Source organism: Mustela putorius, unplaced genomic scaffold (genome assembly GCF_011764305.1).
Source record: "Mustela putorius furo isolate JIRA1106 unplaced genomic scaffold, ASM1176430v1.1 tig00003850_pilon_pilon_pilon, whole genome shotgun sequence".
In the NCBI taxonomy this organism is placed as follows: Eukaryota; Metazoa; Chordata; class Mammalia; order Carnivora; family Mustelidae; genus Mustela; species Mustela putorius.
The window spans coordinates 15,096,269-15,121,437 of NW_025422002.1; the positions used below are offsets into that span (position 1 = coordinate 15,096,269).

The 25,169-nt window shown below is 50.4% G+C and overlaps 1 protein-coding gene across 5 annotated transcripts in view; it reads left to right on the forward strand.

The window, feature by feature from the left end:
* NUP210 (nucleoporin 210) overlaps positions 1–25,169 on the forward strand; it is a 103,565-nt gene that overhangs the window by 24,038 nt on the left and 54,358 nt on the right. For all 5 annotated transcript variants that reach the window (XR_006601569.1, XR_006601568.1, XM_045063374.1 and 2 more), the window contains exons 4-14: positions 77–173; positions 3,559–3,709; positions 5,656–5,788; positions 10,636–10,794; positions 11,376–11,444; positions 12,873–12,979; positions 14,020–14,160; positions 14,994–15,131; positions 16,136–16,291; positions 17,735–17,933; positions 22,918–23,063. Coding sequence is in view for 3 of the 5 variants with exons in the window: in XM_045063374.1 (XP_044919309.1) it covers positions 77–173; positions 3,559–3,709; positions 5,656–5,788; positions 10,636–10,794; positions 11,376–11,444; positions 12,873–12,979; positions 14,020–14,160; positions 14,994–15,131; positions 16,136–16,291; positions 17,735–17,933; positions 22,918–23,063 (1,496 nt within the window). In the remaining 2 variants the exon portion in view is untranslated. The remainder of the gene's footprint in view (positions 1–76; positions 174–3,558; positions 3,710–5,655; positions 5,789–10,635; positions 10,795–11,375; positions 11,445–12,872; positions 12,980–14,019; positions 14,161–14,993; positions 15,132–16,135; positions 16,292–17,734; positions 17,934–22,917; positions 23,064–25,169) is intronic.

A 25,169-nucleotide genomic window follows, 5' to 3' on the forward strand; every position in this document is an offset into this window, starting at 1 on the left:
TTTCCCCTCCCCCTGGCTCCAGGGAGTTAACTCTGAGCCTTTCTGCTCCCCCCACTTCCCCCATCTTTTCCTGCAGGGAACACTTTCAGCACCCTGGCTGGGCTGGTCTTTGACTGGACGATCGTGAAGGACACGGAGGCTGATGGGTTCTCGGACTCCCACAACGCTCTGCGGTAAGAGGTGCCTCACCTTTGCAGGAAAAGCAGGAAGGAGGTGTCAGTTGGCTCCACACAGGGTGGGGGACTTTGAGCAGCACCATCACCATCGGCAAGGAACCCAGGGTCGTCAGGATGCTGGCTGGCATCCCCCATGACTGAGCAAGGACGAGCATTTCGGCTCCCACAGCTGTGTGGGAACCTTGCTGCTTCTGCTCTCCGCTGGGGTGTGCTCTGGGTGTGGGAAATTGTGGAGGAGGCTGGCATGCCCAGCTGTGGAAGAGAAGACTTGCCCCAGATAATGGAAGCTGTCCCATGGTACAGGGAAGGGTTGCCTGTGGCCCTCCGCTGGGGGTCAGTTAAAGGGGAGGCAGGTTGTGGCTGGGGAGACATTTCCAGCCCTGTGTTCCCCAGCACTGGGGGATACAGATGGGCTTGTTATGTGCTATGTACCACCATTTTTGCCATTTTTCAGACAAAGAAACAAAGATTTAAGCCACTGGTCAAGCTGGTAAGTGGCAGAGCTAGAATTGGACTTACATCTATATAAATCTTCACTATCCAATGGTTGGTAGCCACCAACCCTGGCTATTTAAATTTAAATGAGGTAAAATGAAAACTCCAGTTCCTTGGATGTACTGGCTGTGTCTCACGTGCTTGTTTGCTATGTGGCTAGTGGTTATGACATGTTGCACAGAGAAGATGGGGAGCAGAAGGTCCTGTTGGCTGGTCCTGGTGTAGACCCAAGGACTGGGCTCATTTCCCTTGCTATCCTGCAGTGCCTCAGGCCTTATCGAATCAAGTTTTAGTCTCTTTTAAGGGAAGAAGATCTAATTTTTAAAAGTATTCTCTTATAGTCTTTATAAAATTTTAATTTCAGTATAGTTAGCATACAATGCTATGTTAGTTTCAGGGGTATAATATGTGAGTCAGCACTTCCATAAATCACCCAGTGCTCATAAAAGTGCCCCCCTTAATTCCCATCCCCTATGTCATCCATCCCCCCACTCACCCCCCCTCTGCTAACCACAAGTTCTCTGTATAATTAAGACTCTCTTTCTTGGGTTGTCTCTCTCTCTCTTTTCTTTTTCCTTTGGTTGTTTATTTTGTTTCTGAAATTCCACTTGTGAGTGAAATCATATGGTATTTGTCTTCCTCTGATTTATTTCACTTAACATACTCTCTAGTTGTGGAGGAAGACTTAACTTAAAAAAGAAATTCTTTTAAAGATCTTGTTTATTTATTTGACAGAGAGCACAGGCAGAGGGGAGCAGCAGGCAGAGGGAGAGGGAGAGGCAGGCTCCCCGCTGAGTAGAGAGCCCGATGCAGGACTCGATCCCAGGACCCTGAGATCATGATCTGAGCCAAAGGCAGATGCTCAACTGACTGAGCCACCCAGGTGCCCCTTTAAAACTTTGCAGCTATTTTCAGCTTACAGAAAAGTTGCAAGTATAATACAAAAAGTGGTGTCCCTGAACCGTCTGAGAGCCAACTTGATGTCCCTAATTATTTTAATGTGCCTTTGCTACCACGGAGACATTTTCTGGCTTACGCGCAACATCATCAAAATGAGGAGATGAACACTGATGCCTACAGTCATCAGACCTCATTCAAGCCTTGCCAGTCTATCCTAGTTATATTGTTCATAGGAAGCACAAAACCCAGCCAGAGTCGCCTGCTGTCTGTTGTCCTATCTTTCTCAGCCTAAGATAGTTCTTTGGTCTGTCTTTCTTTTGGGACCAAGATGCTTGTGAAGATTACAGTTCAGTTTTTTTGTAGAATGTCCCTCATTTTGGGATTATCTGATATTCCCTCCTGATTAGATGCAGAGCTTTGCATCTTTGGCAGGAAGATCACAGAGGTGAGCTTCTGTAGTCTCCTGATTGTATCTTATCACGGTTTGGTGGGTCTGTCGCGGACGACCTTCACGGTCATCACTTGGGGTAGATGGTGCCTGCTCAGGTGCCCCACTGTGAAGTCACTGTCCTATCCCTTTGCAATTAGTAAGTATTTTGTGGGGAGTTAAGAATCTGGTCTTCTGTTTACACCTTTCCAAGTCCAGCTCCAGGCTTTAAGGAACATCTCGGCTTAGCCCATGCTTATTCCCATGGCAGACATCACTATGCCCTGATACTGTGCAAGGCGGGTTGCTCTTTTGGGTCAGAGGTCTTTGGGGGCAGGGGGGAATGGGGCCCTCAACCTTCGTCTTCTGCGTGAGCACTGGAATTTCTGGTGTCTCACGAAGCCAGGAACATGGGCTGGACAGTCAAAGAGACCTGGATTCCCAACCTGGCCTGGTCACTTCCTGCCTATTGCCTTAGTCAAGGAGTGCAGCCTGTCTGGGCATCGGCGTCTCCCTCTGTCAGAGAGAGGAGAGTAATGTGGCTACTTCTGAGAGCAGCTGTGTGGGTCTACATGGTATTCGGAGCCCCGCCCTGGGCCTGACACCTGCTAGACATTCAGAGAACGCTGGTTCCCTGCCCCAGTCTGTGCTAGCAGGTGCGTTTCCTACCATGACAGCCCCTAAGTGTCCATGCACTCTGTACATGAGCTGAATGTTAATCGAAATCAAAAGCACTAAGGCAGGTTGCAACCACAGTGCCCTTTGTTTTTATTAAAATCAGCATGTGACACCTAGTCAGACGAGACAGGGAAATCAGTCACAGCACACTACCACAGCCGGCATATCTTGGGGAGAATGGAAGCGCGTCCAGCGCACTGCTCTTGTTCAAGTGGAAAGGCGGGCTCACCTGTAAATTAGAGGCTGCGAGAGAGAGAGACCACGTGGAAAGATCCCTCAAGCCAGCCCTGCTTCTTGCCTACATGGTGGGGTCTCCACATCCTGGCTTCTCCCCACAGCCCAATGCCTTATCGTGGGGCAATAAGATGGGTGTGATACCCTCTTCCTGACTTGGAGGAAGGGTCATTGAACATCATTTCCCAGTGGCAGGAGCTGGCCCAGAGGGGTGGGTAGAACATCATAGGGGTCCCTGGGAGCCTGGTGGGCACTGCTGGCCCCACCCCAGCTGGGTCTGTGCTCCTGGGCCTGCTTCCTAGTTTCCATGGGCCTCACCTGTCACACCTGTGAACGTGAAGCATTTTGTTGAAGCAGGTGGTCCTCATGTATCAGGGTTTACCATCATTGCATGTGGATTTTGATAAAAAGCACAGTGCCAGGCTTCTTGCGGACAAAGGCCTGTATGGGGCCCAGGAATCTGCACTGTTCACCAGGAGGTGGGCAGTTCTGATGTAGGAAGTTTCGGGGACACATTTCTATGTGGTGCCAAGCAGGGCACCGCCACTCACTTAAGGGTGTGGCCCCTCCCAGGAGGTGCTAGCAACTGGTGAATCTGTTAAGGTCCTTGCTTTTGCAGTCAGGTCTGATGACATCTTCCCTCTCCAGAATCCTCACGTTCTTGGAGTCCACGTATATCCCTCCTTCCTACATCTCCGAGATGGAGAAGGTGGCCAAGCAGGGGGACACTGTTCTCGTGTCCGGGATGAAGACGGGGAGCTCCAAACTTAAGGCGCGCATCCAGGAGGCTGTCTACAAGGTGGGCCTCAGGGGTCAGGGGGCACTGGGCTCTTTGAGGTGGCTCACATCTGTGAGCGCATTTAGGCGTGGTACCATGAAAGTTTCACTCTTCATGAACTGGGAACTTCAGGGTGTGATTCTGTGTTTCTGTTCGTTGGGTTTGGTTTTTGGAGGAAGGGTTCCACAGCTTCTGAGGGACGTAGTTGGAGGACCAGAGGGTACCATCTCCAGAGTCACAAAGTAGTTGGTCCATGGTCCGTTTTGAGGCAGGTCAGGGAAGGGGATGCCCATTAACCCACTGATGTTCAGCAACCCCCCTGCACTGGTTCCTGTGGAGGGATGCAGCCAAGCCTTTGGAGCTCTGGAAAAACTGGGGGCTTCCAGGTGTCCTCCATGCCATCCCTTCCTAGGTCCCACTCTGAGCACTGGGACTGGTGGTCCCATCTGTGGAGAGCTAAGACTCCTTCCCTCCCCTCCCCTTCCCCCAGTTACCCTGGCCTCACTAGCACCTGCTCCAGCACCGTCTGGAGAGGGGTATAGGACAGCAGAAAGGAAAGGCTCTTTTTCCCTGTTCTCATGGGCACATGTCTGCCCTGCCTCCATTGAACTACAGCCCTGAGACCTTCCTTTCATTTGCCTGGTTCCTGGAGCTCACACAGGGAGCGTGCCGTACTCCATCCACCACTGACTTTCTAAAGTGACAGATGAGAGTATGCCTCCTGATGCCCTCTTTCATCTTTTAGCCTATAGGCCCTGCAGGGGTCATGGGGGGTTTTAGAAGCGCAGGACATGCCACATTACAGGAGCTCATCCCGTAGCACCCTGCAGATCATGTTTGGAGACCATTTGCCTCTTGTTATTTGTGGCCTGAGCCCAGCCTACCCCGCCCCTGAGCTGGAATTCCCTCTTGTCCTGCCTGGTGCCTGTAGGAGGCTTCCCTGCTTGCCACACTAGAAAGCACTCACCAGAGCAGAGCCCGGCCCAAAGGCTGCTTTTGTCTCTTTGGATGATCGAAGATACTATGTAACTTCCTATTAAGTGAGGAAACCTGTAAGATGTTACACCTGGGGCCCAGGAGACCCCCAAGAATTTGGGAACAGACACAGAACTGGTCAGTATCCATGGGGTGCTGATCGATGCCCTCTCCACCTGAGACAATGTATTGGCATTTCTGTGGATGAGAATCATTTTCTTTGCCAAGTTTCCTCCAACTTGATGAGTTGCCAGTAGATCAAAGGCAAGGGAAGGCGCGGGCCCCCAGAGACTCCGGTGACCCAAGGGGTGTGCTGGGTTCAACACTGGTGATCGTTCTCCCATTTCAAGTCTTTCATGCCATTTCCCGTTGAGGAGGTCACGGCGTGGTGGGGGTGGGGTGGAGGGACATGTGTTGCTCCCCCTTTCCAGGTTTGCCCTTGGTTCCCCAAGCTCCCTGATCTTTGGGCTTCCGTGGGTGGAGCCCCTGAGCCCCTGAGCCCCTGGTGGCCACAGTATCCATGATCTCACTCCTTACTTTTCTTTCTTTGTAACTATGATGACTGCACATTGAGCTATAGTGTACGTTAATGTAAAGTGATGTGCTCAGCACCGTCCAGCAGTAGCCACTGGACATGGGCCTCGTGAACACACAGGGTTCCCCTGGGGCTTTGAGGGGTCTGAAGGTGTGGGGCTCTGAGCATTGCCTTGTTTCTTTACCGCTAACTTTCCTATCCTCATGTAAGCATCTTGAGAAGTTCTAGACTCTTTGTCCTGCCCACACTGCTCCCTGTTCCCCACCCGCACCTCACTTTTTCTTCTTCTTTTTTTAATAAGTAGGCTCTGTGCTGGGTGTGGGAACCAGCGCCGGGCCCAAACTCACGATACTGAGATTGAGATCTGAGCTGAGGTCAAGAGTTGGAGGCTTAACTGACTGTACCCGCTGAGCCCCCGCACCCCCCACCTCATCCTTTCTACCCTCTTTCTTCCAAGCACGTGCGCCCTGCGGAGGTCAGGCTGCTCATTCTGGAGAACATCCTTCTGAATCCAGCTTATGACGTCTACTTGATGGTGGGGACCTCCATTCGCTACAAGGTGCAGAAGATCAGGCAAGGAAAGATCACAGGTGGGTCACTGACTCAACATGGCAGAGGCTACCCTTTCTATCATTGTGGTAAAACGCCCATAACAGAATTACCATTTTCACCATTTTTAAGTGTGCGGTTTGGTGGCACTAAGATAACTCTCATTATCATGTCACCATCTCCTCCAGCCCTCTTTGGAACTTTCTCATCTTCCCAAAATTGAGACTCCCGTTTCCATTAAACACTAGCTCCACATTCGTCCTCCCCAGCCCTTGGCAGTGGCCATCTTTCTTGCTGTCTCTGTGACTTTGACTTCTCTGGGGACCGCAAATAAGATGAATCCTACTGTATTCGTCTTTTTGTCACTGGCTTTATCTCATTTAGCCATAATGCCCTCAGGGCTCATCCACATTGTAGCATGTACTAGAATTTTTTTTTTAAGGCTTAATAACACTCTAGCATATGTGTATTGATACTTGTTGAATGCTTACCTATTCATCTGTCGATGGGCGCTTGGGGTTGTTTCTAAGTCTCGGCTATTGTGAATAGTTTTACTAGGAGCATGGGTGTGCAAATACTCTTTTCAGGACACTGTTTTCGGTCCTTTTGGGTGTATATCCATCCCTTTGTTTGGAGAGTGTCAGAAGCTGTGAGCGTCTCATGGGAATGGGTTTGCCTTTGGTCTGCTGCTAACTGCCGGCCAATCTTGGCCAGCTACTGCCCACCCTCTGGGGCTCAGTTTCTCCTTCAGATACCTTGAGGCCTTTCTGCTTATGCTTTGAGGGCAAAGTTAATTAGTGGATATGGATTTGTTCTGGTAATTCTAGAACGCTACGGACCTAGGATGCATTTTATATGGTGAGAGTTCTTAATGCAGCACCCATCCTCCTAAGAATTATTACTATTATTATCGTTTTAAAAAAAGTTTATCCATGTATCATGGCCAGAGCCCAGGAGGTCAAGGGTGTCACTCACCTGTCCCGAGGGCTTTGACATGTGTTGAGGCAGATGTCTCCCCCAGGTTGGAGGGTCACTCTGTCTGTGATGCAAGGTATTGTGTAAGAAGCACATAGATGCTTCCATATCCATGGAACTTGGGTTTTGTTCCATAGAGGAGGTCCTAAAAGACCCTGCCTCACCTGGGAGCAGTGGATCTGGGGAGCAGTTATAGTGTGAGAGAGCACTGTTCCCCTCAGACTGTGGAAGCTGGGACTAGGCTCCTTCTGGGTAAGAAGCAGGGCAGGGGCTCGTAGCCAGAGATCTGAGAGCTGGGCCCCAACCGGGGAGGGTAGTCAGCATGGTTAAGGGTGGGTGATTTAATAAAGAAGTCTTAAGAGCCCACCCTGAATTAGCTCAGGTGTCACAGTCCAGAGGAACAGCACATCTCAGGGGACCCAGAGAATTTGTGGGCTGGGTCACTGATCTACCATAGATCTCAAAGGGCCAGAACACACAAAAGATAGCCCAGGGCAGGAATTAGGAATGTCGTTGCCTCCCTTTCATTGATGGAGAAACAGGATCGAAACTTCCTCCAAAAATGAACACACCTGTGTGACTGATGGTTCTGGTTGACTCAGGTCTAGAGCGGCTTCCACAAGGAAGCCTCGAGACCTGAACCACCAAGGTCCACAGTGACCTAGTCATACAAATGGAGATTCTGCTCATTTGTTTTAGATGGATTGGGCTTGGGTGTTTTGTTTTGTTTTTTAATTGAAGTACAAGTCACATCACTGTCATTTTGAGTGAGTTGACTGGACAGGGAAGTGAGGACTGATGACAGGACAGGAGTGTGAATTTCTGCTGTTGCCTGTCTCGCACAGCACCCTGCATTGGCTTAGAGAATCCTAAGTTAGAGGCCAGTTACCCGGACTTATGAACATGCAGATCCTTACAACCCCAATTAATTTTTTCTCTTTTTGTTTTTAGTTTTCCTTCCTTAAAAATTTCTTTTTTCCTCTTTTCTTCCATGTCTTTATTTCCCTTCTGTCTGCCTCCCTTTGTTGGGTGGCTTGCTTTCTTGCAAGCCCGTTTTGTTTATTTTTTAAAGATTTTATTTATTTATTTGACAGACAGAGATCACAAGTAGGCAGAGAGGCAGGCAGAGAGAGAGGGAAGCAGGCTCCCTGCCGAGCAGAGAGCCTGATGTGGGACTCGATCCCAGGACCCTGAGATTATGACCTGAGCCGAAGGCAGTGGCTTAATCCACTGAGCCACCCAGGCACCCCCAAGCCCGTTTATTGAGCACCTACTCAGTACCATGGTTTGCTGGCTGCTGCATATGTCACCTGGGTTCCTGCCTTCCTGGAACACACAGCCCAACAGCCACTCTGACAGTTATTCTGCAAACATCTTACAAGTGGGGACAGGGGAGGGAGGAGAGGGGCTCTTAGAGCTCCTAACCAGGGGGATGTGTGTTGCTTTCAGAGCAGTGTTTCCAGCGGGTAGGCGGGGGGAGATGCTGGTCCTTCTCCTCAGTTCTTAACGGTGTTGGTGTTTGTGCTGCTTGAAGACATGATTGGCACAGTAACCAAATTACCGGACAGAACAAAATGCGGGAAGACCATGCTGACTAAGGGAATTGGTGTCTGAAAGAACTTGGGTGGAACGGTGGAAGGGACAGAGAAATGCACTGAGGCTGGGAGAGTCACCTGCTGAGGCTGGTGTCAGTGACCCAGGTGTCAAAGGGACTTGGAGTCTAGCACCCCCTTGAGCTGTGGCTACCTAGAACTAGCTCACATGGTCTGTGTGAGCAGGGGCTGGAGCCAGAAGCAGGGGAGTGAACTTCCCATCCTCTTGGACTGAGATCCTTTGCAGGAGCTCCATGGTCATCCCTGGAGCCTACCCTGGGCTGGGTGGTGGTGGCAGGGGATGAAAAGCATGTCTGGAGGGTCGGCCAAGATCAGGAGGGTCACAGAGCCTGGTCTCCTAGAAGCATGTGGGCCTCCTGGTTTACAGAAGGGCAGCCCTGGGGATGGTCCTTTACCCCTGCAGATGATAGATGGGCTGGTCCAGTGCCCCAAGAGCAGCCTTCCTATTTTTACAGATAAACAGTGACCCTGAACATCTGCAAAGCCTTCTGCATTCAGTGCTTTTCATAGTAGCGAGCTCTGCATTCTGAGAGGTGTTCCAGGAGTCAAGCCCCTTATTTTCCTTGTTTTAGGATTTTTTAATTATGTTGTCATGCAAGATCTTTTGAGAATCAGTATGTTCATTTCTCAAAATGGCCTCTTTGTCTGGAGAAGTCAAATAAGGGAGGAAGCTAGCACTTCATAAAACAGCATAAAGTAATACTGCTTGATTGAGCAATGGCATTATTTTCTTACGGTGTGGATCCTTGATGCCCTGCTGCCATATTCTGTACATATAATCCTCAAGAATCTCAGCCTAGTTTGGCTGGGCTTCCCCTGGGTAGAGAACGAGGAGACGGACTGTGTATATGCTAGAGGATTCTCCATTCTAGCATGTGCTGGAATCACCCAGACAGCCTGTGCAAACTCAGAGCTTCAGGCCCACCCCCCAGAATTTGTATCAGCAGCTCTGGGGTAAGGCCAGTCATTGGCAGCTAGTAGGTGACATTGATGGTCCATACTTTGAGGGCCCATACTTTGAGAACCCTCTGCTCTAGGGCAAATTCTTGGGGATTTATCAGAACAACACAGAAGACACCCTAAGACAGGAGGTGGACCAGTTGCCTCCCTTAGCTAGAGGGCCGGGATGTGGCCACGCCTACAGCGTACTGAGCAGGTTGCTTGGTAGGAAAGTTGAGGGACAGGACTGGGAGGGGTCAAGTAAAAGTGTTCCTGTGCTCTTTGTTTTTTTAGTTTTTTGGTTTTCTTGTTTTTTTTTTTTTTTTGTCTTTCTGGGTTTTTTTGTTTTGTTTTGTTTTTTAATGTTCAGTTAGCCACTGTATAGTACGTCATTAGTTTTTTGTTGTAGTGTTCAGTGATTCATCCTGCTGTCTTTGGTTTGAATCCCAGCTCCGCCACTCCCCCACTGGAGGACCCTGTGGGATTCTTGCCTCGATTTCCATAGCACCACCATCTTGAAGGTGTGGGCATCAGCAGTACCTGCGCCAGGGGTTGTTATGGGATAAAATGTGGTGATAGGCCCCTAAAGCAGCAGGCACAGTCCCGCCACATCTTGTTTTTGTGGACAGCAATAGCCATTTATAAGAGCGTTCGTGGTCACTACCCACAGGGTGTGGAAGAAGGACACCAAAGTGGCGGGTTTTGCAGGGTCCCTCATTTCCTGGGGAAATCGTTTTTCATCCCGGCCCAGACTGAGTGAGTTCTCTTCTACAACGTGACACTGAGCTGGGAAACCTTGATGGATGGTCAGGATGGTGACGGAGAACATTCTTTGCAGATCCTAGACTGAGCTCCCCAAACCCGGTGGAAAACCATGGACTGGTGCCTTTTTGGAAACCCCCCACTCCCAGAGGCACATGGCTCCACTGAGCCCCACTCTAGGCCCCTCGGTGCAGCAGCAGAATTCACTTAACTTATGGATTCTGCAGGGAGCCTACAATTGCTGTCAGAAGCTGTGCTTAATTAGGAAAAAAAAAAAAGCAGTTTATGACAGTCACTAAAAAACTGATTGCTTCTGAAAATTTATGGAGAGTGTCAGTTTTGTCCATGGGCACGGAGAATACTGTTAAATTTTAAAGTGTCGAGAAAATTATAACACTGTGTGTTAACTATACTGGAATTAAAAAAAAAAAAGTGTTGAAGAAACTAAGCAAATAAAAAAAAGAAAGAAAGAAAAATCAAGCATTCGTACGGATGGTTGGGTCCAGGGATTTGGGGTGGGGTGGTGGTATTGGTTTGTAACGTTCCCTGTCTTTGCTCTTGTCTCTTCCACTTGGTTCTTTCTGCTTCTGGGCGGCCAGAGCTGTCAATGCCTTCCGAGCAGTATGAGCTCCAGCTTCAGAACAGCATCGCAAGCCCCGAGGGAGCCACAGGCCAGCCTGTGACCATCTTGGACCAGGATACGTCGACAGTCACCGCTGTGCAACTGGGACAGAGCAGCCTGGTCCTGAGCCACAGGAATATCCTTTTTCTAGCCCGGCTGCAAGTCCATATGTGCATCCTGCACAGGAGATTGGCCTGTTTAGGAGTCATTTTTCTCCCCGAAAGCTTGGCTCAGCTAAAAATAACCCTGTTTTCCCTCAAGGTCTGAAAAATCAGAAAAGAACCGAAATAGCAACACGGCTGTGTGGCATCGCTCACCTCCGTGGGTGACTCACTGGAGAGGCTCTAGGCCAGGAGGTGGTGGTAGGAGCAGAGCCTCGCTCCTTGCCTCCGGAACCTTCCCTGGCATGGACAGCCCCATCCCAGGGGCCTGGCCAAGGCTGTTTTCATACCAGCATGTAGGTTGTCCCTGTCCTAGCCTTGTGCGGGTAGTCTCCAGTGTCCCTTGCAAGAGATCCTCCCCTGCTGGTGTGGGAAATGTGCCGGGGCCTCTGATTCTGGGACATACTTTGTTCTACTTGGCCTCAGGCAAGAGGGTTTTCATCCTCTCTCCCATTCACGTGATGTCTTAGTGGTAATCAGGCTGCCCTAGCCTTGCTGAATCCTGCCACCTGCTTTGTTTACCTTTGTGTGTTTTGTTCCTTAAGTAAGAATTCAGGTATCCGCATGCAGGGTGCTTCCAGGTTACCCAACAGCACCATCTACGTGGTTGAACCCGGATACCTGGGTGAGTCTGGTCATCATGGGTCCTCATGGATGTTATTGACAGGAGTTAAAAAAATAAATAAATAAAGGCAACAGCAGTTGCCCAGAAAATGCTTCACCCTGGCCAGCTCTGCCAGCTTTTTTGCCAGGGTTGTTCCCCAGTCCTTCTTGCATTGATGCACAGAAACAAGCAGAGGGTAGGCCAAGATCAAGGTAGGTGGGTAGCTCCAGAAGGAGAGAAGTGTTTGGGTAGAAGCCAGAGGGTTTTGTCTCCTGCTTCCTATACCAGGGCTCTGTCCAGACCTGACCGTGGCTGTGGACATCTAGAGGTTAGGGGCCCCAGTGATCAGCTCAGTGACAAAGGAGCCCCTCAAGCAAGGAGACACTTGGTAAAAGTCTCAGTGGGGAAGAAGGGGAGGCATTTGACCAAGAGAGGAAGGGAGGAGTCTGTGGTCATGGAGGACCTGTGGGGGCAGAGCCCAGGCCCAGAGCTGCTGTAACTGTTGAGTGCTTGAGAGATGTCTGGGACATATGTGTAGCCCAGGTCATAGAGATGATGCTCCCTTCGAGTTTCCTCCCTGTTGATGTACCTGTTGGGTGTACTGAATGGGTTCAGGCAAGAGAATATGCAGCAAATCCCTGGGTCCTCCTGTTAGCCACCAAACAAGCTTGCTGACTGATTCAGGCCTGAGCTGACAATGTTGAAACACCAAGCAGGGTAGCCCTGTGGGTCCTAGGAGCTTCATTCATTCAGAAAGGCGTCATTCAGATGTAGACTCACTGTGGATTCAGATGTAGATCTACTGAGGATTCAAAGGGTAGACCTACTGTGGATTCAGAGTGCAGATCTTGTGTGGATTCAGATGTAGACTTACTATGGATTCAGATGTAGACTCATTATGGATTCAGAGGGTAGACCTATGGATTCAGATGTAGACTCACTGTGGATTTAAAGGGTAGACCTACTCTGGATTCAGATGTAGACCTATTGTGTATTCAGATGTAGATTCACTGTGGATACAGAGGTAGACCTGTGGATTCAGAGCGCAGACCTACTATGGATTCAGATGTAGACTCACTGTGGATTTAAAGAGTAGACCTACTATGGATTCAGAGTGCAGACCTACTGTGGATTCGGTTCATAACAGTTACAATGGATTCAGAGTCTAACCTTCAGTGGACAGGCTCAGGCTGAATGAGCCCTACAGCAGTTGGTGTGGGATATGCTCAGGTGGTGCTGGGGTAGCTGAGGGCTCAGCCCAGCATCTGCATCCCCAGGGCTGCTGGTGGGCATTAGGTCTCCCCGTGATTAGCAGCTGTTCTTTCTCCTTGGAGGAGTGCAGGTGAATAGTTTGTGGGGTCCTACCGGTGTGCCTGCTACCATCTTCTTCCTCAGGGGCATGTCCCTGTGGCCCAAGTGGTCAGGCTTTGTTGCCTGCCTGTTTTGTAGGGTTCACAGTCCATCCTGGTGACAGGTGGGTGCTGGAGACCGGCCGCCTGTATGAAGTCACCATCGAAGTGCTTGACAAGTCCGGCAACAAGGTCTACCTGTCAGACGTGAGTGCCTGCCGTGGGTCCCAGCGGGGTTTCAGTGAGGGATATGTCTCCTTGAGTGGCACCCCAAAGCTGCAGGGCCCCCATATAGGCAAGCTGAGTTCAATGATTGCTGATGGTGCTGCTGGGTTCATGGGGGACAGCACCGTGACATCCCTGGTGCCTCTCTGGACTTTGTGAACCTGCGAATCTCTGCCCCCCCAGCCCTACCCCTGCAGGGTCCAAGTGGGGAGAGCAGGCTGCAGGCTCAAGAAGGTTCAAGAAGGCAGGGATGGGAAATAACATCTGCCAGCTGCCTTCCTGCTCCCTTGTCGTTGGCCTGAGACTTCATGGTGCTGAGAATCTGTCTCTGCCTGCTTTATGGAAGTGCAGGCAACAGTTCCTGACCTTTCCCTGCGGGGCCAGGAATACTTGTAACTGTCTAATACCCGTAACTGTGACCTAGGCCAAGCTTGGCTTTCTGGCTTTAGAAAGGAATGGCAGACATAGGACGACAGGAGTCTTGGCAGGTTTTGGTCCTTCGTGAGAAGTTCCCAGTATCATCAGCTAGAACGTCTGCGACCTTCCTAGGGGGCTCTGGGGTTTTAGAAGAAGGAAGCAATGTTCCCCCTTGGCAGCTTTGCAGGTCATTGCTTTCCTCGTGTTGTTTTACATAGACTATCGATCAACATTTTGGGGGGAAGAAAGCTCTAATGGATATTGGTGACCTTTTTGGTGTTTGCTGGTTTCCTCTTTGGAACCTCAGGGTCTGAGAAAGCTGGCGAAAGTAGGCTTTGGGCTCCCCTGAGCACCACATGGGTAATCACAGCAGGGCCATGTGGGGAGAGGGTAGTGGCCTGGGAGGGAGTCAAAGGCCAGAGGAGACAGAGCCCAGTTTTACATCTAGTCCAGCTGCTCTGCTGGTTTTGGAAACCTCTGGGCCTCAGGGGGCCCTGTTGCCGGGTCTGGCTGCTCTCTGTGGGTCACATTGCTCCTTTACTGCGTTCTGACTTCCAGACACACTCCCAGAAACACCTCTTTCACTCATCCTGCCTCCTTTCCAGAATATTCGCATTGAAACCGTGCTGCCTCCTGAGTTCTTTGAGGTGCTCACTTCTTCCCAGAATGGATCATACCATCACGTCAGGGCAACAAAGAGGGGCCAGACGGCCATCGAGGCAGCCCTCACCTCCGTGGTAGACCAGGCAAGTCGGCACCTCCCTCCTCTGTCCCCTGCACCCTCCCAGGCTGGACATGCGCTGGGGGAGCAGGGTGCCCAAAGTTCAGCCTGGTGTGCCACTCTTGTGGGTACCATGGGGGTTGCCTCCCTGTCCCCCATGTCCACACGGGGTACCCCTCCTCCTTTGCCCTTTGCCAGCCTCTGTCAAGGTAAGCCTGCCCTTCTAGGATTGGGGTGGAAACCCTGTTAGGGAAACGGAGTTGGGCCCATGTGCCTAGCTGTGCCGTTTCCAGGAGTCATGAGCACCCTCTGGCTATTTTAGCTCTTGGATCCTTTAAAGTCTTCATTTTCCCCCTTCATTTAAAATGCCAGTCTCTTTTAGGCATGAGCAGTTTTTTATTGATTGGAACATTAGCACAGGTATTCTTATCTTCCTACCCTGCACAAAACCTGTCCTGGCCCCTTAACAGGCAGCAGAAAAGAATGGCCTGCAGGCCAGACTGCAATTCCTACCAGTCTGTCACTGCAGCTCCAGGGGCTTTGGGCAAAGTTGCTGCAGTGGCCCATGCCTCAGTTTCCCCATCTGTCAAGCGAGGGTAACCACAGCATCCCAGGTAGGGTGCTGAGAGGGTGAAGTCAAGCAGCATTACTTGCGTGGCTGTTCCAGAGCCCTGGGAAGCTGTCTCCATGGAGACAGAAAAGGCTCCAGGGTATCTAGCATTTTCCTTCCTGCTCCCAGACCATCAAGGAATCTCTTTGTGACCTGATCTCCAGGGAGGGGTGGGGGTCTGCTTGACTGGGAAAACCTCTAATGACCTGGTTGTCATGGTGACGTGTGGCACCCTCACCTCTCTGTAGGATGGAGGGGTCCACACATTACGGGTGCCTGTGTGGAACCAGCAGGAGGTAGAAATTCACGTCCCCATCACCCTCTATCCGAGCATCTTGACGTTTCCGTGGCAACCAAAGACAGGCGCCTATCAGTACACAATAAAGGTAACCGTGATTCCCCACATCTGGGTGCATTCCTTTGGGTGTTTCCTTGGGATTGGGGCTTTTCACCCCTCCTGTTTCTTTTACTATTACCTTCTAGTGGTTGGAAAGAATTTAAAGTCAGGGAATTATGCTTCTTGTATTTTCTGGGGTTTCTATCACAGCATTGTATTTTGGTAATCAGAAAAAAAAACCCTGAAAAACAGAAAAGAAAGCATAATAAAACCTGGAATACAGATTTAACTTCCACCTGCATTTTTGTTGTTGTTGTTGTTGTTTAAAAAACAACAACAACAACAAAAAAAGATTATTTTCTACAAATAGTGTAACTATTCCTGGAGAAAAATGTGAAATGTGAAATTCCAGGGAAAAACATCTCTAACTGTCACCTGTCAAGTGTTCTCAGTTTCTGATGTTCATGTGCCCGCCTGGCCTTCACTGGCAGGGACTGACTCCCATGGGGGCTTGAGTCCCCATCAGTGGCCAGTAGAGTGCCCATCAGTCCCCGCTGTCTCCCTGGCAGTGAGGACTGTCACTGGGATCTGCTGCCTGTTCACACAGGTGTCTCCCCTTCCTGGCCTCTCTTGGGCTCTGGGGTGGTGGCCCCTGACCTGGGAAGCCACTGGACTGTCTCTACTCCATGGTGGATGACCAGGAGTGGCAGGGGTATGTGTCAGGAGGGAGTGTTGGGCCTGGTCAGGGAAGTAGCTTCTAGCACCTGACTGTGGCCCAGGGTTCTCCTACTCCAGTCTGTAGGTGCTCCCTGATCTGGGGAGCAGGTGACACAGGTGACAGTGGGTGTCAGCCACAAGACCCCCAGATTATGAGGAGGAGAAACGAGGCAGGGCAGAGAGAATGAGGTAGGGAGATGGCCTCCAGCCAGATAGCCCCGATGCCAGGGTTTTCCATGGGGTGGGAGGCTGCTGACCATGCGAGTCAGAGAGTGAGACAGAAGGACAGACAGAAAGACCAAGTAGGTGGATTGATCTGATGGTTCTTCTCTGCAGGCCCATGGTGGGAGTGGGAACTTCAGCTGGTCTTCGTCAAGCTATGTGGTTGCCACTGTCACTGTCAAGGGTGTGATGACCACAGGCAGTGACACCGGACTCAGTGTGATCCAGGCACATGATGTGCAGAACCCGCTACATTTCGGGGAGATGAAGGTGAGACCTCAGGGGCCCGAAGCTCAGGATGGCGGTCTCTAGCTACCTCCTCACATCCAGTCCTCAGTCTTATACTTGGTGTTGGTGATGGGCAGGGGGATGGATGTGACATTCCCCACCAGCCAGGGGATGGGACACAGAAGGGCCAGGGTCAGCATAGGTGGAATTTCTGGAAAGGAGATCAGAGAACACAGAAGACATGAGATATTCAAAGGAGTCATTCTAGAAAACTCCTCAGACCCAAGAGGTCTGAATCTCCAAATCAGAAGGGCCACTGAGTGTTGGTAAATTCACAGTGAGAAGGAGGTGCCAGACTCCAGGACACCTGGCTCTGACTCCTTTCCTCTCTGTGTACTGGGGCCCTACACCTGGCTCTTCATCACAAGTGATGTTGGACCAACTCACTTAGCATAAGGCTTTGGGTGGGAGTGGTCACCGGCCACTGACCTCTGCCAGCCCCACCTTGGCCTCCTGACTTCTTGACCCTGACCTCAATCTGTCATTGTTACTTCATTGAGAGGAAAAGTCAAAGCTCCATATGTTATGTGTCCAATCCCAGCCTTCCCTTTTATTATTTGGAACATGGATGGACAGATGATTCTAGTCTTTTTATTTGGATCGCGTAGACAGACAGACAGACAGACAGACAGACACACACACACCCATCTAAAGATTGATCTCATTCTCGCATACAAAGTGTTGTAACTGAGACCCTTTAGCTACAGCATAATTGTGGAATATGACATAAACTATGACCACCTTGCTCCCTTCCCCTGCCCCAAGCTTTCTTATGTCAGCACAGGTGCCACCTTTCACCCAGTTGTCCAACCAAAAATCTGAGGAGAGTTCCTTAAGAGACAGTGTGTGTCATGGTTAGAGCCTGTTCTGGGGCCAGGCTGCCCAGGCCAGACTCCATGGTGGGTGGGCAAGTCCCTTAACCTCCTGTGTCTTCATCAAATAGAGATTGCTAATAGAATCTTCTTAAAAAACAGGCTGAGGGGATTGAACTTAGCAACATTTTTAAAATAGAACCTGGACTATGGAAAGTTTTGTTTCATCGAAGTGTTAGCTGTGGGCAAGGACGCCTCTCGCCCTGTACTGTGACCTTCTTTATATTCCTCCAGTAAGCCGAGCTGCTGCTTGGCTTAGGATATTTGCACATACTGTCTCTTCTTCCTACAACGTCTTTCCCCCACACTTCTGTCTGGCCACCTCTGACATGCCCCTAAGGTCTGAGCTCCTGTGTCACCATCTCAGAGGGGCCTTCCTGGACAGCTCTGTCCCTGAACTCACTCCAGTCCCAGCACCCATGTCCTCCAAAGCTCAGTCTTCTTACTGACGCATCCTTGGTGCCCAGAGCATGGCAGCTCTTAGTAAATACTGGCGCGGGCCCTTCCTCTCGCATGGAGCCTGCTGACCTCTGTCTGCACCCCTGCCCTCCAGGTCTATGTGATCGAGCCCAGCAGCATGGAGTTCGCCCCGTGCCAGGTGGAGGCCCGTGTGGGCCAGACCTTGGAGCTGCCCCTGAGGATCAATGGCCTTATTCCTGGCGGGGCCAACGAGGTGGTCACCCTGAGCGACTGCTCCCATTTTGACTTGGTGATTGAGGTGGAGAACCAGGGCGTGTTCCAGCCACTTCCAGGTAAACCAGCACTGGTGAGTGGGCAGGCGCCAGACGGGGATCAGGCCAGACCGCCGAAGTTCTCAACATGGGCTGCCCCAGATTCCTAAAGGGAGGGCTTGAGGGTTACAGCATCAGGAATGGCATTCGTCCCCTTGTCCCACCATCAGCAATGGTCTTGCCCACATGTGACCTGCTCTGTCACTGGGCTTTCAGAACCTCAGGTTCCACATCTCTAAAATGGGTGTCATCCTAAGTAGAACTGCATGTCCTCGTGCCCGTTACAGTGTCTAGATGGTAGGAGGAGCTCAGAATACACGGTCCGTAGGGATTTTGGCTGGTGACAGTCCTGACACCTTCGTGACATGCAGGGTCCGACCCCCTGAATAGTCGAAGCTGTGCACATTGCTCTTTCCTCTTGGGCATGCTGGGCAGGGTTTCAGTGGTGATATAAGTGGTGATGGTGGCCACAGAAGTTAGTTTAAGGGATGTCAACCCTACCAGGTGCAGTGAGCACTCAGTGTGTGTGACTCATCAGACTTCCTGGGAGTGTGGGAGGGGGACTGTGGTTGGCCCACGTGTCATGGGAAGAGACTGGGGCTGCCTGGCTGCCCAAGATCACACAAGGGCACAGGTGGGATGGGATAGAGACTGATGTGAGTCTGACACTGACCCTGAAGCCTTTTGTCCCCTGAGAAATGGTGCCTCGCAGGGGAGCCGGCTAGGGGCAGCGGGTCGGGGCGGTGGGGGGAGGTTCTGTGGACAGAGAAAACCAAGGACTGATAATTCACTGAGGGAAGAGGAAGATTTGGGCAGGGTTAGAAGTCACAGGTGGGCAGGGTCTTTGTGGTCCCAGAGGTGGACACATCTGTGGGGCACAGGCGCATACCGTGGCCCTGGGATAGGGACCTGTGGAATCATGAATCACGAAGGGCTTGGACTTCAGGGTCTAGCCAGTGGGGAGCCACTGTTGGTGGTTGAGCACAGGAGTGACCACTCAATCCCAACAGGTTTAAGAAGCTCAGTTGGCAGAGGTATTTGTAGGATTGCCTGCAGTGCCTGGGCGGCTTCACATGCCCCTGCTGTATTTGTGGTTACTCATGGAGACCTGTGAACCTGAAGCTATGTCAAGGAAGGGGGCAGTGTCTCTGAAAGGCCACTAAGCAAACCACGTTCACGTCCTTCCTTGGATGCTGCTGCTGTGCCCTCTCTGACCATCCATGGAGGAACAGCTTTTTGAAAATTTAAGTGTCCTTAGTGAGGCAACCATTTAGAATGGAGGAAGATCTCAGCATGAGGGAGAGAGAGGCTGGCTGATGGCTCCCCCTGTAGCACCCCTGATATGTGTCTGGGAGGAGAGTCTTCAGGCTGTGGCCCCAGGCACTAGGTCAGTGACCTCCTCCCAGGACCTCCTGGGAATGAAGGATAGGGTTGGGAGCTCTACAACTATGCATCCTTCTTCCATAAATTGGCTGCATGGTGGTAGACAAGTTGCCCAGCTTCTCTGAGCCTTGACTTTTCCATGTATAAAACAGGGATACTATCTTCTCACTTGCTGTGAGGATTACAAATGAACATCTCTCAGCCCAGTGCAGAAGGATTTTTCAAGGAGTTTGGTTCTAAATACCACAGCCAAGACCAAAATCCTGTGGCATCAAAATTTCCCTTACGAAGCCCCTGAAATGTCTCAGTGTAGAGCTGATTTGGCTTTGGAAAGCCTGTGTGTAGGATCCAGGTTTTATGAGAACTATGTATATTACCACCTAAGCCTCATCAGGGCAGAGGGATGATGGCATTGTGGAAATCTGTGGGACTAGAGACCAGGTGGGGCCAGCAGATCCCCCTGTTAGGTTTTCTTCTGTCTCAGCCTCTTTCCCAGGCAAGATTGCCCAGGTTGAGAGGACAAGCGATGGGACTTAGGTCCTGGTTCTCAGGAAGGGACGGCCCCAGGCTCCCAGCACCCTCTGGGTCAGTTTGAGGTTCCACTCTTTTCCTATTGGAGTTGGCCGCTGGGACCCCATTTGCTCCTCGTCCTCAACACTGAAGTCCCCCTGAAAGTTCTGGGGCTGTAGGCACCAGGGAGCTTCCGGTGGAACCCCAGGGCTTTGGACTTGGCCAGGCTCAGTGCCCAGGGTGGCCACATCTCAGCTCTTGCTCTGCCCTGGCCCCTTCTCTGTTCCCAGCCTCAGCTGGTTTTCAGCAGCCTGTTCATGGGGCACCTAGTAAGTGCCGTGCTCTGGGGGTTCCTGGTAAACACCAGGGCGTGGTGTCGCCTTCATGGCCCACACAGCCTAGCAAGACCCACCCTTCCGCAGGCAGTTATGTACCTGGAAGGGAGTGCGCCTGCGCGTAAGCCCAGGTCCCGGAAGTCCCTCCCACTGTTGGGCGGGCCCTCGGCAGAAATGCCCGAATGTATTCCTGAGCAGAAATGTGCCCAAGATGGGTGCCCAAGCCAGTTTGGGGGTGTCTGGGAAGGCTGCTTAGAGGAAATGAGAGCAGAACCCTAAGGATGAGAGGGGACAAACTGGGGAGTGTACCGAGGAGCAGGAAGAGTATGTCAGAGGCGAGAGACCGCAGAGGCGGTGGCATGTTCCAAGTTGGGCCCCAGGTTCGTGCAGGTGGATCTCTCATTGCTACGGTGGAGGCCACAGGATGGGGAGAGCCTGGATACTGGGGGAGCCCTGAGTCTTCCCACGGCAGGCTGGGTGGGAGGAAGCTCAGGGGGCTCTTCTGCCAGGTGTCAGGACCCCCGGTTCTCCAGCATTCTCTTCCCAGCTATGCAGAGGACTTGGTTTCCTGGCTCATAATTTAGGGCCGTGTCCAGAAAAGCGCTTGTCCAGACTCCCCGCCAGCAGAGTCCACGCTCAGACCTAGCATTTCCCTGTCCACTGTATGTAGCTATGAACACAAATCGGTCTATTTGGCAGACTTGCAGTTTTCCGGAACTCGTGGGCTCTGTGCGTGGACTCCCTAGCTCACCCTTGGTGGTGTAGGGACTTCTGCCCAGGGCACAGCCGACTTAGCTCCTTGATCACCCCAGCCAGGAAACAGCCCCAGTGCTTATCAGCTGGCAAATGGATGAGCAAACTGGAACCCTTGCAATGGAAGACTCAGCAATAAAGGGGAGCCAACTATTGGTCATGCCACAGCCTAGATGAATTTCAAACGCATGCTGCTTGAAACCAGCCCTACTCAAAGAGCCCACTTTATTGATGTGCAGTGTGAGGCAGACTGATCTACACAGAGAGAGACTGGTCGTGGAGGCAGGGTTTCTTTTTCCCGAGAGGAAATGTTCTAAAATTAGCAGTGATAGCTATGGACTCTATGAACATGTTAAAAACCACTGAATTGTGAGTACCCTCTAAATGGGTGATTCTGTGGTAAGTGAGTTATAGCTCAATGAAACTGTTATTTAAAAAGAAAAAAGTAAACTGGGACACTTGGGTGGTTCAGTCATTAAGCGTCTGCCTTCAGCTCAGGTATGATCCCAGGGTCCTGGGATCAAGTCCTGCATCTGGCTTCTTGCTCAGCAGGAAGGCTGCTTCTCCCCCTCCCACTCTCCCTGCTTGTGTTCCCTCTCTCGCTGTGTCTCTCTCTGTCGAATAAATAAATAAAACCCTTAAAGAAAGAGAAAAACTATGGTGGAAAAAAAATCAGAATGTCATAGTGATTGCTTCTGGGACCGGGGGTGGGTTGGGGTTGGGGTGGTGGCTCCCGAGAAGGAGTAGGAGGGAACCACAGAGGCAGATCATGTCCCACATCTTGGTAGAGGTTTGGGTTTCACGGAGGATGTGTTTGTCTGAACTCATAGTGCAGCCCACTTAAGATCTGTGTATCTCACTTTGTGTAAATTTGACCTTAAGAAAAAAGAACCAGGAAGAAATACTGAACTGGAGATAATTATGCGTATCTAAAACATTTCAAATGAAGTGTGCTGATGCCTGCAACTTACTTTTAAATGCACTGAAAAGTAAGATCAGTTGTTGGATGAGTAGGGGGATGGATTGCTATGCAGTAAGAGAAATACAGCGAAATATTCTTCGTAGAATCTAGGGGATGAGTATATGGGGTGTCACGGAAATTTTTTCTCATGTTTAGAAAGAAAACAGTAAGATGCTGCTACCCTCCCACCAGAATGGCTTTTTTTTTTTTTTTTTTTTTTAAATCATGGGAAATACCGAGTATTGGTGGGAATGCTGTGTAGCTTCTAGTGGCAATATGCCTTGATGCATCCATTTTGGGGAAGAAATTTGGCAATAAAGATGAGGAGTGAACATACATGTGGTCCTAGCAGTAAAGATGGGGGGTGGACATACCATACTCTTAGGGGTACACGTAATAGAAATTATAGAATATATCCAGCCAGGAGAAGACGTACACATGCCCATTCATAGCAGCACCCTGCATCAGAGCCCCACCCTGCAAACAACCCAGATGTTTGTAATAGTATGGGGACATCAGCGGCTGTCTATTCACACAGCACAATCATACTACAAATGTGGATTAAAGGTCTACCTCATGCAAAATAGAAGGAGGGCTCTCACCACCAATACTGAGCTCAAGAGGGCAAATACAAAGGAGTTTATGTTTAGTGATTCACTGTGGTTAAAATAGGGCAGCCAGCAAAATTAAGCTGGTGGTAAAAAGTCAGGTAACAGCGGTTTTCCTTTGGGGAGGGCTAGTGACCAGAAAGATCTATGGGAGATGCAGGGTTATAGGTCATCCTGTTTCTTTTCTTTTTTTTTTTTTTTTTTTTTTTTTTTTGGTCATCCTGTTTCTTGATCCTCAATACAGGGTGTGTTCAGTTTGTGGGGAGGGATGGGGAATCACTGTGAATTGTATGCTTATGCTACGTATATTTTTGGTATGGGAATTAGTCTTGATATTTTTAAGTTGAAAAAATTAGATTGCATATGAAGCCCAGGATGAAGGAAGGGCTGTCAGCCTGTCATGCTTTTCTAGGCAAAGGCAAGTTCACAGTGACCATTTGACTCTCTTCTTACAGGGAGGCTGCAGCCGGGGTCTGAGCACTGCAGTGGGGTCAAGGTGAGAGCAGAGGTCCAGGGCTACAGCACACTCCTTGTGAGCTACAGACATGGCCACGTCCACCTGAGTGCACGGATCACCATTGCCGCCTACCTGCCCCTCAAGGTGAGCCTGGGGTCCCTGCCCTCTACCTCCTCCCCCGATGCGAGTAATTCACTGGCTCTGGCAAATTTGTATTAAAACCCTGATTGGTGAGAATAGTTTTTGGAAGAGCGACCGCTCCCTCTTGTCTGAAATGTTGAAGGAGCAGAGCCTCCCCAATTGGAGACAGTGATTGTTAACACGTGTGTGGATGATATGTTCCCTGCAGGGGTCCGGACAGGAAGGCTTCTGGTCCACTCCAGAGCTATCCAGGTCTTCATGGAATCCTAGGATGGCACACGGTGCTGACTCTGGGGTCTGGGAGATGCAGCTCAGGTCTGAATTGTGCTGTTTGCCCTCTGTCAGGCAACCAGCTGGAGTAGGAGTCCCCCTTCGTCCATCTGTAGCCAGAGGCAGCTAAAGCCTTTGCAGCTCAGAGCCCACTGCCTCGGCTTTGACACCAACTCCCAGTCACCAGCTCTGACACCATCTCTGTGGCATTGGCTCATTTCATTTTCCGGACCTCCCCTTTCCCTGTCTGTAGAATGAGGCTAAGACAACACCTAAACCCTAGGGTTGTTGTGAGGAGTAGCTGAGCTAATGAATGAAACAGATTTAGAACAGTGCCTGGAAGGGAGTGAGTGCAGCAGGGTTAGTTATTAAAATGTTAATGAAAGGGAACCAGACCTTCTTCCAAGGGGGGTTTGGAAGGATTTACACAGCAGCTTGCGGTAGGGGGATGGCAGACCTACTGAGAACTTTGCCTCTCACACAGGAGGCCCTGATTCGGTGAGTTGGCTCCCCCTGCAGGGGAGGGGGAAAGGGTCAACCTCCTGGAGGCCCCCTCCTCTGCCAGCCTCCCAGACTGGGCCAGTTAGGGCCACATTTCCCTGACATCCAGCATCAGCCTCTAGAACAGCTCTGGTCCCTGTGGTTTGTGGGAACAGGTTTTCTTCCCCCTCTCAGACATTAGAAGTGGAGTCAGTGGAGTTAGAGCCTTTTACCTCTGAATCTCTGGCCCTGAGCATAGCGCCTGATACAGAGGTTGGTATGTGTTTCTTTTGGGTAATTGACATGTGACATACTAGTTCACCTGTACAAGGTAATGATTCGTATTTGTATACATTGTGAAATTGTCACCCCAGTAAGTCTAGTCTTACTCTGTCTTATCAACTTTCTTAGTCATAATCTACTCTCCTAGCGACTTTCAAATATGCGACATGGTGTTATTAACTCTAGTCACCGTGCTGTACAGGACATTGCCAGGAGTTATGAATTTTATAACTGGAAGTTTGTACCCCTGACTCCCTTCACCCATTTGCTGCCCCACGGCCCTCCCCAGCAGCCCTGCCACCACCAATCTGTTCTCTGTCTGTGAGCTCTTTTTCTCTTTTAGATTACAGTGAGATCATACAGTGTTTTCTTTCTGACTTATCTCACTTAGCACACTGCCCTCAAAGTCCATCCATAGTGTTGCCCATGGTAGGATATCCTTCTTTTTTATGGTTGAAAAATATTCCTGTGTGTGTGTGTGTATCACATCTTCATCCATTCATCTGTTGCTGAACACTTAAGTTATTTCCATACCTTGGCTGTTGTAAATAATGCTGAAAGAAACAGGGGAGTGCAAATATCTTTTTGAGTTAGCGTTTTCATTTCCTTTGGTTAAATACCTGGAAATGGGTATTTTTTGAGAAGGGTTGTTTTATTTAGAATCAATGAGTGTGCACATGTGTTCAGACTTACTAGCCAGGACAGAAACCAACATCTCCTTAGCCCTCCCCTCTAATCCCCTCCATTGCCAAAATCTATATGAACACCTTTTCTACACCAGTTCTTGCTCTGAAACTTAGGAATGCACAGTACAGAGAACACACAGAAGGGGCATCTGGGTGGCTCAGTTGGTTAAGCAACTGCCTTCAGCTCAGTCCATGATCCCAGAGTCCTGGGAGCGAGTCCTGCATGTTCCATGGGGAGCCTGCTTCTCCCTCTGCCCTTTTCTCCTCTCATGCTCTCTCTCTCTCTCAAATGAATAAATCAAATCTTAAAAAAAAAAAAAAAATACAGAAATCCTTGTCCTCATGAACGGACATGCTGGCAGAGACAGTAATAAACCAGTGCTTCCCATGC